Source organism: Acartia tonsa, chromosome 13 (assembly GCF_053477335.1).
Source record: "Acartia tonsa isolate MP-2025a chromosome 13, ASM5347733v1, whole genome shotgun sequence".
NCBI lineage: Eukaryota > Metazoa > Arthropoda > Copepoda > Calanoida > Acartiidae > Acartia > Acartia tonsa.
Window position 1 is genome coordinate 7,208,894 of NC_137272.1, and position 11,470 is coordinate 7,220,363.

Below are 11,470 nucleotides of genomic sequence, written 5' to 3' on the forward strand. Positions count from 1 at the left end.
TCCGTCCGTTATTAGCAGCGAAGCTACTCTATAATTCACTTTGTCCGTCTGTCCGTTAGTCCATAAGGCTAAGGGAGATACATGAATTTCTCGGCTCCTGTGCAAGATAGGCAGCTAAAAGTTTTAGTGAAGATTCCTATGCCATATGCCCATCTAATCTATACATTGTTTTGTCTATCTGTACGTCTGTTATTTGGGGTGCTAGATTGATACCTACATTTTCAAAATTTCGTGATTTTCTCAATTCCTTACATATAGAGGGCTGAAATTTTAAAGGATTTGTCAATCTAAGATTCTAGTTAATTTCATGAAGTTTTGATAAGATTTGTATATTATGTGTTAGATCGATTCCTATATGATAGGTTTTCATGGTTTAACAGCATCCCTTTTTAAAATAGGTATGCAATAAATTTACCTTCAATCTTGTTTAGCCTTATATATTAAGATTGCTGATTCAGTTCTGACTCTACAAGTGCTTAACATTTGTTTGTCCTACCATTAAAATCTTTGCTTTAATGTTTTTTGTCATCCTTGTTTTTTATTTAACATTTGCAAGTATATCTAGGCTTGAATTACTATTAAGATGTATTTTTCAAGAGTTTTTTAATTGGTTTTTAAAATTCCTTTTTTATGTAAACCTTGAAACTGTATTATTACACAGGATTTTTTCATAATTAGGTGTGTACTTGATTTATCTCCCAGTTCTAACCATTCTTGTAAGAGATTATGATATATTATTTAAATGTAGTTTGACTTTGTTAAAGCATTAAATATGTGGGTTAGTCAGCATAAATACCATTACGACAAAATATCTCCCCTCCTACTAAAATTCAATTATAATATATATGAACTAGCGGCTAAGCCCCTAGAGGCCTCTAGGGGCACTTAAGGCGAGGGGAGTTGAAATTAATAACCATTTTTTTATTATGGATTTTTTTAAAAATTAAGATAAACAATTTTTGGTATTATCCTCTTAGAATTTTTTTTTCAATTTTGAAATTTGAGTACACCCCCCCCCCTCCTACAGAGAACTATGAACTCTGGCTGCAGCGCTCGGCCCCCTTGCCTAAAACCTAACCTTATCTAAAATATTTGTTCGTCTTTATCGGGGGGGGGGGGGGTACTCAAATTTTCAAAATTGAAAAAAAAATTTCTAAGAGGATAATGCCCAATTTATATTTTTTTTTTTGGGGGGGGGGGCTAATGCCCCCTCATTTTTAATAGTTAAAAAATTAAATTAATTGTTTTTATGGGAGGATTATTTTTTCTCTAGGCTAATTCTCTTGGGAGGGTGTTGGTCTCCTCCCCCAAAATAGTTATAAACCTTCTCAGGACCTATGAGAAGTTACCCAGTTAAGGTGAACTATATCGGTTCAGCGGTTAGCGAGATCCATCGCTACAGTCAATAAAAACCTATTACTTTATATTATAAGGATATATGCCTCCTGTATATTTTTAGTAGCGAATCTACTTTATAATTTTAAATGTCCGTCTGTCTTAGTTTGGGGGAAACGTGATTTTCTCGGCTCCTATACAAGATAGAAGGCTGAATTTTTTTTACAACATTCCCATTATTAAGGAGCCCAATTAACTATAAAACATCATTGGCGGTTGGACCGCTTTTTTTGCAGGTTTTAGGCTATTTTTGTATTTTTCACATTTTTCTCCATATCTTTGGTGTTTATGGCCCAATTTCCAAAAAAATTTCGGTTATAGATATCAAAATAAAATTTCCTGTCATTTCAAGAAAACAACTATGACGGTCAGACTGCCTTTAAGCAGGTTTTAGGCTATTTTTGTATTTTTCACATTTTTATCCATACCTTTGGTGTTTATGGTCCGATTTCCAAAATTTTTTCAGTTATAGATATCAAAATTAAATTTCCTGTCTTTTCAACAAAACATCAATGGGGTCAGACTGCCTTTTTGCAGGTTTTTGGCTATTTTCATTTTTCCTCATATCTTTGGTGTTTATGGTCCAAGTTCTAAATTTTTTTAGTTAAAAATATCAAAATAAAAAGGGGGATGTGGAAAATAACATTTGGGCAGGGGGGGGGGGGTGTTTACTCGAGAACCCTTAGAGCTAGAGGGAGCTAATTTTGGATATAAGCTTCTATGGGGCCAAAGTTACTTTTAAAATTATTGTCGACCCTCACCCCCCCGGCCCCCCCCCCCAATTTTTTTTTTTTTTTTGGGGGGGGGGTGGATTATACTATAGGATGTTTTTCATAAACGACTTGAGATAAATGGAGCAAACCTTTGGATACAAGTTTTGTAGGCCTATATTTGATTTTAGAATTATCGTTGACCACCCACCCACCCCAAAACCCCTAATTTAGGGGATGGGGGGGGGGGGGGCGGGTGAATTATACTGTAGGGTGTTTCTCATAAACAACTTGAGATAAATGGAGCAAACCTTAGGATACAAGTTTTGTAGGCCTATATTTGATTTTAGAATTATCGTTGACCACCCACCCACCACAAAACCCCTAATTTCGGGGGGGGGGGGAGGCGGGTGAATTATACTATAGGGTGTTTCTCATAAACGACTTGAGATAAATGGAGCAAACCTTAGGATACAAGTTTTGTAGGCCTATATTTGATTTTATAATTATCGTTGACCACCCACTCACCCCCAAACCCCTAATTTTTTTGGGGGGGCGGGTGGATTATATATAGGGTGTTTCTCATAAACGACTTGCAGCAATTTTATTTTGGGTGCTACTTCCTTAGTTTTAGAGATAATTGGATGAAACCTTTTGGGCTGGGTCACTAATTACCCCAACTATTGGTATCTTTTAAAAAAAACGGCTGCGAGACCGCCGCTCCCGCCGCCCGCTGCCATTTACCGCCGTCACCAAAAAATTTTTTTTTATTGCATTTCTCGCTGAATTAGGCAATTTGGAATAATTTGAGACCATGTTATTTTTTTCAAAAATTTTTCGCATTACAAGCAACCCTGCGGGGGATTTAGTCATTTTTTTCAAATTCTCGAAAAAAATAACATGGTCTCAAATGATTCCAAATTGCCTAATTGGGCGAGAAATGCAATAAAAAAATTTTTTTTGGTGGCGGCTGTAAACGGCGGCGGGCGGCGGAAGCGGCAGTCCCGCCGCCGTTTTTTTTAAAAGATACCAATAGTTGGGGTAATTAGTGACCCAGCCCAAAAAATTTCATCCAATTATCTCTAAAACTAAGGGAGTAGCACCCAAAATAAAAGTCGAAACAAAATTGTAAGTAAAGGGTTGGGGGGAAATGTGGTGACTCGTCACATGACATACCAGCAATTTTATTTATGTAGCCAAGGGGATCCTAAATAAGGAGTATGGCGAGAAGGCCACGGTCGATTGTAAGAACCTTAGAATCAGGGTTTTCACCAAAGACTTCAATAATCACGCGGAAATAATTAGCATCAAGGACAAACTTCACATTTCTGGAGTTAAAAATAGGATGATGTATTGTCCTTCAATATTAACTATATTAAATATTAAGAAAGAACAATTTAACAGAAAAGTTTAACAAAGCCTTTAAGTATACCTACTTTAAGTAAATAAAGTTTGTTATAGTAAGAGAGGGGTAGGTTTCCTGTAAAATCCGTAAAGGTTATGTGCTATAAGCTAAATACAGTAGTAGAACAATAAAAGTTTATGTTAGCTTTTAAAAAAATTATTTGTCTATAGTTCTTTTCAATAAGAAATAGACATATTTAGTGAATATTATCGTTTTACTACTATTTTTAATAAAGTCTTAAAGCACACAACTTTACGGATTTTACCCGAAATCTACCCCTCTCTTTATCGCATCGTTTTATAGACAGCTTTTGGTGTATATTAAATTGAAAAATTTTAAGATTAAAACCAGTTTCATGACTTTTTATTTTAATATGCATGGAAAATTGTCTGTGATACAGTGCTATATGTGAGTTTTCAGTATGGCTGAGAACCGGTTTTAATCGAACGGAAATTAATCAGTTTTAAAGCCATGCTGGAAATTTTTTTGTGATTTTTGTGTATTATATTTTAATTTTGTTTTTAAATTCTGTTATTATTAGTATTACGCTAATACCACTAAAATATTTCTAAATCATGATTTTATGGCTTATGGAAGAAAGGCATCTACTTTTGTGTTTCTTCCACCAATTGAATTCTTTTAGGGCTTTTTTATGATAATTACTCTTAGTTTCTAAAAAGTTCGCTATATTTACTTGTCTAAATCCTTATACTAAAGTAACAGGATGTTTGTGTATCTGTCTGTGTGTCTGTACCGAAGGATCTCGCTAACCGCTGAACCACTCCAACCCCCCCAAAAATGAAAAATACCCCCCCCCCCAAAAAAAAAAAAATTCCACCCCCCTCAACATTTTTTGAAATTTTTTTTAAAAAATCTAAAATAAGATATTGGGTTATCAAATTCGACTCCCCCCTCCTCAAGTGCCCCTAGAGGCCTCTAGGGGGCGTAGCCGCTAGTACAATATAAGGAAGAAATGTTATTATCTCAGCTCCTAATCACGGTAGAAGGCTGATTTCATCATTATCGACTGATTTTCACATTTCTTGGCTGTATTTGGGTCCAATTTTCTGATTTTCTAGCACTCGTACACGTTCTGTAAAGCCTAGAATCCCTCGCACTGTCTGTCTTAATTTCTGTAATGCATCAAATACAATGCACATTCTCAAACTGTTGTTCAAGTTCAGTCAAAATGCAACAAACATTTAAATCCTAATAAATACCATTTTATTTAAAATCCTGCAATATCATTTATGAAACATTTTTTAACATTTCTATTTTCAGAAATCGATTGAAGAGCCTGAAAATGTCTCAAAATGATATTATCGAGCTGAACGTTGGTGGGGGCAGGTAAGCATTGTCCTAATAAAAAAGTAACAGGATGTCTGTTTGTGTGTGAGTCTGTCTATTCCAAGGGCTCTCTCTTATATGCACTGGGAAGGTTTGTATCTATTTAGTTGGAGTATAGTATTTTTATTAGTGATGGCAATCCGTCGAATTTTTGGGCCGGATTCGGATTCCGGATTCTTAAAGAATCCGTCAAAAAAAGTGGCGGATTCCGGATTCTCATTTTTTGCGGATTCCGGATTCTAGCAATATTTTAAAAGGATTTTTTTTTAAATTTAAAAATTTAGTGCTACATATGTCCTAAAAATCAATATTCTTGGTGTTCTATATAATTCACTTTCGATAATCGAACCAGATTTTAAAAGATATTATATACTAGAGTTGGCTCGATATAACTATATCTCGCTATTGGCTAGTGTTCTATAAGTATATATCTATTTATCTATTTCTCAATAAATCAATTTTCATCCCCCGCCATTACTATCTAAAAGAAAGTAGTGAATATTTATTAATTTAAATGATTTTAAGATTTCTTCAATTATATTTTTTTTCAGTTTACCATCACCAAAGGGTTAATATGATTAAAATTTTAGTTTCAATATTTGAACACACAGGAAGTGTTGCCACAATCAAATTCTTTTAAAACAGAGTTTTCTTAAATTTACTATATTATAAATTTTGATTTTCTTTTTTATGATTATAAATTAAATACATCAATATAATGTAAATAGCAACATTAAATGAAAAAAAAATGAATTTATTTTTAATAAAGTAAATAATGGGTCTTATCGTTCTGGACAATGAGAGTTTATTATGGATATTGGGACCACTATGAGTTTTAAACGATTATTCCTTGGAAAATTTGAGCTCATTTTAGACATTTATTTCCTACATAGATCTGTCATGGATCTTGAAGCAATAAAGAAGGCCCTTTTGTAAATGTTAAAAATTGGAAGAATCTATTAAATAAAAGTTATCGCAAATATACATACTTAGTAAATAATGATGAAAATCTTTTCCTTCAAAGAGGAGGAGTTGAAAGAAAAAACTCAAGACGCTAATTTTATCCTACCAAATAAGAATCCGGAATCTGCTATTTATAAACGGATTCCGGATTCGGATTCCAAAATTGGCCAAAAATTGGGCGGATTCCGGATACGGATTGCCAACCCTAATGTTTGTAATTCATCTGGTCGTTGAAAGTGAAGCTTTTCTTTGATTTTGTCCTTAACGGATAACTCTTATCATCTTTAACTTTTTATAATTTTTCTATAAATTTCTTTGCATGTTTATTCCTGCAACAGATAGGTACATTTTTTCAATTATATTAACCCTATGATCATTTTAATTGGATCTACTGCAGTTCACGGTAAAATATTGCTGGTAACGAATATTGCCAAAAATCTATGAATTTTAAAGGCTGCTAGCTGCCAAACGGCTGAACGTACAGATCATGTCCGAACACTGTTTTACGCGGCATAAGAAGGCCTACAAATAATCTGGAATATCCATAATTTAATATTGCATAATTATCTCGCAGTATAGAGAAATGCGCGAAAAAGGCCTATTTCACGCGTTTTTCTTCAGTGAAGCTTTCCCTGTGCATCATTGGATCTTGGCTATTCCAGATTATTTGTAGGCCTTCTTATACCGCTTAAAATGGTGTGCGGGTATGATCTGTACGTTCAGCCGTTTGGCAGCTAGCAGCCTTTAAAATTCATTGATTTTTAGCAATATTCGTTACCAGCAATATTTTACCGTGAACTGCAGTAGATCCTTTTAATTTAGTCTATTTTTTTACATTCGAAATATGCATATTTTAATTTGTCCTTGAATTTTAACCTTAATTCAAGCAAACGAACCTTTTTGTTTCTTAGTAGTTAGGTAAAGACACTTCATTCCATTTTCCAATAATTTTTTGATGATAGTACAGGAGTGTTCATTCTGCACAAGATTGTTTTTTTCCCCTGCTTAAAATCCCCCCCCCCCCCCCAGTTTTTTTTCACCAAGGGGGAAAAATGAAAAAAATATTTAAAGAACTCTATATTTTATTCATCTTACTCCCCCTCCCCCCCTACATTTTTTTATTTTTTTCACCATTGAGGGGGGGGGGGGGAATGGAAAGTTTTTTTCTTCAAATATCTTAACTTTTACATTTTTCCCCCAACCACATATTTTTTCCCTCCCCCTTTAGCAGGGTCAATTTTGCAGAATATAATTATACAGTGTATACACCCCTGTGATATTTAAAGCTAGCTTTATCCTAAATTTCTTAGATATTCTACTATTCAAAGAGCTTTCATTTTTATTTTGTCATATGATACCAGCAAAGAAAAATTTACATGATTCAATTAAGGCAAGCAAATCTTTATCCTAATTCATGCGATTATATATGCCCTATTATACCAAAATCTGTACTCTTTTTAACCAATAATACGCGCGGATTGTTTCTCCAATTCACTCTGGCACCCAAGGTTTTCTATTCAGGTTGTGTATTTTGCTTTAGGATGGGAAGGGTAAACAATATTCACCCTAGCATCCATGATTTTTCATTTTATTACCCAAGATTTTTCATTATGGCTCCCAAGGTTTTTCATCCTGGTACCAAAGGTTTTTTTAATCTGGTACCTAAGGTTTTTATTAAGGTTGCAATGTTTAGCTAGAGGAATGGAGGGGGGGGGGGGAGGGTTGCACAAACAAACCATGTACATCTCAAAAATCGCCCAAATAAAAATTTTTATTGTTACCTTTTCAAGAATTCCAAGACATGTGGCTTTAAGGCTGTGCAAACCGCTTAAATGGGCATTTTCAAAAACCTGGATTTTTTTAGCCTGTAATCATGCGATTTTACTAAAAGCCAAAAGAACTTTTGTGTCTTTTAAAAGTTCCAATCTTATTTCAGGCTAGCCAGGTAGAATCTCTGTACTTTATTTTCTTTGAGATCTTCTATATGTAAACAAATTGTTCAGGTTTGTTACCACGAGATATGTCCTGTTGAAAGAGCCCCAATCTGTCCTGGCAAAGATGTTTGAAATAGATTCTACCATGGAGCCAGCTGCCAAATTGAAGGATGGTTCCTACTTTATTGATAGAGACCCCAAGAGGTTCGAACATATCCTCAATTACTTGCGAGATGATGAGCTAGGTGATCTTACCAGAGCAGAACTCAACAATCTGAAGATTGATGCTAGATATTTTATGTTGGAGAATCTTCTTGGCATTATAAATGAAAGGCTTGATAACTCCCAAAATTTTTTGGAGGGAAAAATTGATAAAATAACATCCACAACATTAGACTCTCAAAGAAGTTTGGAGGGAAAAATTGATAAAATAACATCCACAACATTAGACTCTCAAAGAAGTTTGGAGGGAAAAATTGATAAAATAACATCCTCAATATTGGACTCACAAAGAAGTTTGGAGGGAAAAATTGATAAAATAACATCCTCAATATTGGACTCACAAAGAAGTTTGGAGAAAATACTCAAGTACTCAATAGTGGAAAAATTGGACAAAATAATATACTCGATAGAGGAATCCCAAAGAAATTTGGTGAAAGAAATAAAGAGAGCAAACTTCTTTGAGGATACCGATCTGTGCTCATTTGATGGGTTAGAAAGAGAGAGCTTTAGGAGCGAAATGGAGAATTTGAGCGAGATATCAAAATCTGTAGAAAAATCTTATGATATTTTAACAGAAATAAAAAGGTCAATAGATAGCTCCGAATCTGTTTTAAGACAAATCTTAAAGAAATGAAGATGATACGATAAACCAACGAAAATATCACTGATAAACTCACAAGTGAAAAAGGGAGGATACTTTTATTTTTGGCAGATTTAAAAAGTCTACTTCATTGTTATATGTTTGTACAAAAACTACAAATAACGTATTGAAAATTATAGTGCAAATTATTTTAGTTGATTTTACGTAGCTTTTGACACTTAACTTTTATCATGTTAAAAAAGAATTTGTTACAAAGAAACCCTCCATCCACATCTTAATATTTCATGTTATTTGTACCCGATTTTTTAGCTGTTTATATGCCTATTATATCTTTTGATCAGTAATGTAAGCATTTTTTTTCATTAATATTCCAATAAGGTTTACTATTTAGATATATTTATTCAGTTGCTAAATTTAAAATATTATGTAAATTCTGTATAATTCTTGTATGAAAATAAAGTTATTTTTTTTTACTATCTTATTCCTTAGTAGAAATATAATATCGGACGACAAATATCTAAGTAGTAGCCAAGTTTTTGTTGCAAAATCATATCTGTAAATCCTCCATATCATAAAGTAACAGGATGTCTGTTTGTATCGAAGGATCTATCTAAACGCTAAACCGATATGGTTTCTCTTTACAAGGGAGCTTCTGATAGGTCCTAGGAAGGATTTTTAAATATTTTTAGGGAGGGTTCTTGAATTTAACTCCCGCACCACTTACAGTTCCTCTAGGGGGCGTAGCAGCTAGTTTAATATAAAGTAGTTAGGATTTTCAGTCTAAAAATACTTATCTCGGAAATGACTGTATATGGCAGCTTTGTTAATGTCATGTGGATGGATAAAAGATTTTCGCCGTCCGAGAGCCAAAGGACGAACCGTCTTGTCCTTTTATATTAAGTTTCATGGTTGTTTTATCTGATGCATAAGATTTCAGTAACTACCGTACCGATTGAGTTTTCTTGGGTTAGTTTGAAGCTATTTTTCATTCCCCTTCTAATACAATTCTAGAAGCTAAAGCTGCTAGTATTCTATCAAGTAGCAAGGCTTATATGTCTGTGTGGCATTCCTACTACATAACTTTTAATGAAGCGCACATGGCATAGTAGCAGTAGGTACTCTTGCAAACGTCATTAGTTGTCAAAAGGTGTTAGGTCGAGATTCGAACCAATCACCGCTCTGGTGATGAGCGGATTAGCTGCGTGTTGAGCCACGGTCCTGGGTATAATTCTTAAAATAAAATGTATGAAGCGTCTCCTGCCAACTTATGACCGACAGCCATTATCTTATAAGCGAAGCTACTCTATAAATATATCGTCAGTCCGTCCATAGAGCGATGGGAAAAATATAGAATTTACAAGGCTGCGTAAGTGTTAAAGGCGAATTTTTAATTTAAACAGGATATAATTGTCCTAACGATTTCAAACTTTGCGTGTTGATCCTCAATCAGTTACGACTTAATAAGCGCAGTAACTTGATAATCGTTACCAGAAATTCCGTATAAATAAGCTGATTTTTAACAATTTTTTTGTTTGTTAATATTATCCTATTCTTCTGATTTTTGGAATACTGATTCCTATTACAACACGGTACATTGTTATAAGCGAAGCATCTCTATAATTAAGTCCCAAAAATGTTCGAATGTCGTGAACTGTATCAAGTATTGAAGCGAATTTACTTACAATTTAGTTTGGACTGATGTATTAACATTCTGCTTGTTTAGTTCTGACACCCTACAAGTGTTAATGTTCTCTTATCCTTCCATTTCAGAGCTTCGCTTTTATGGATGTTTTCATCCTTGTTTTTATTGCAACATTTCTATCAAGAAGTCATAGAGTCATTAATACCTATGACAGGTTTATTGTTTCAAAGTAGCTTCTAAGCTGTGTTTACATATGTGTTTGTTGTTTTAGTCCGATTTACATATTTTTTAAAAGCGAAGCTTTTCTATAATTAGGGTCGGTCCGTCCGAGATAGATAGCTTTTATTCGTTAATTTAGGCATGTTAGAATTGTCCTATCGATTTCAAACTTTGCATGATGATTCCTGTAGTAGTTGGGTATGATTTAGAAAGCGTAGCAACTCTATAATCATTACCAGAATGTCCGTACGTCCATTTTAAACATGTTGATTTTTCTACTTTTTTTAACAACAAATTCTCAAGTGTTCTAATTATCCGTTTGATCTGATTTTTGATCTGGGACATCAAAGAACAATATTATAAGCGAAGCAACTCTATAATCAAGTTAAAAAATGTAAGTATGTCTATAAACATTATCCTGCTTCAAGCAGTTTTTCAACAAATTTATTTACAATTTTGCTTCGACTCTTATACTTTTATTTATCTTTTATATCTTTTTTATCTTTAATATCTTTTATTCTGATTATTCAGTTCACATACTATACAGGTGTTAATGTCTTTTTGTCCTACCGTTTCAGTGCTTCGCTTTTATGGATGTTGTCATCCTTGTTGTATGTATAAGTATTTCTTTTTTTAATGTACCCAATTCGAAAGAGCCTGCCGGGATATACGGTGGTTCATTGTAAGATGTTCCTGGTAACGATTATCTCATAAAATCTATGCATCTGCGAGCTGCCAAACGGCTACATGTACATGTTGTGCAAGCACACCATTTTAAGCGGCATAAGAAGACCTTGTAATAAAAAGCAATAGCCGAGATCCAATAATGCGCATGGAAAGCGCCAATAAAGAATAAAAAAAAAATTTTTTGCGCATTTATGTGCACTGGGAGAAATTTGAGTAATGACTATTTGAAGGCACTTTGAAGTTTAAAATTTTTTGCGAGCATAATCTACAAGTATACATACATACGTCCACCGTATGGCCGTTACAGTTCATACATTTTTGGAGATAATCGTTACCTGAGAGGCC

At 33.9% G+C, this 11,470-nt stretch overlaps 1 protein-coding gene across 1 annotated transcript; it reads left to right on the top strand.

Moving 5' to 3' along the window:
* The first annotated feature begins 4,769 nt into the window (after positions 1-4,769).
* Positions 4,770-8,760, top strand: LOC145303967 (uncharacterized). Its single transcript, XM_080145637.1, has 2 exons — positions 4,770-4,857; positions 7,824-8,760. Exons 1-2 carry the CDS (start codon positions 4,814-4,816, stop codon positions 8,608-8,610), a joined length of 831 nt encoding a protein of 276 aa, XP_080001763.1. The 5' UTR covers positions 4,770-4,813; the 3' UTR covers positions 8,611-8,760.
* Positions 8,761-11,470: the final 2,710 nt, after the last annotated feature.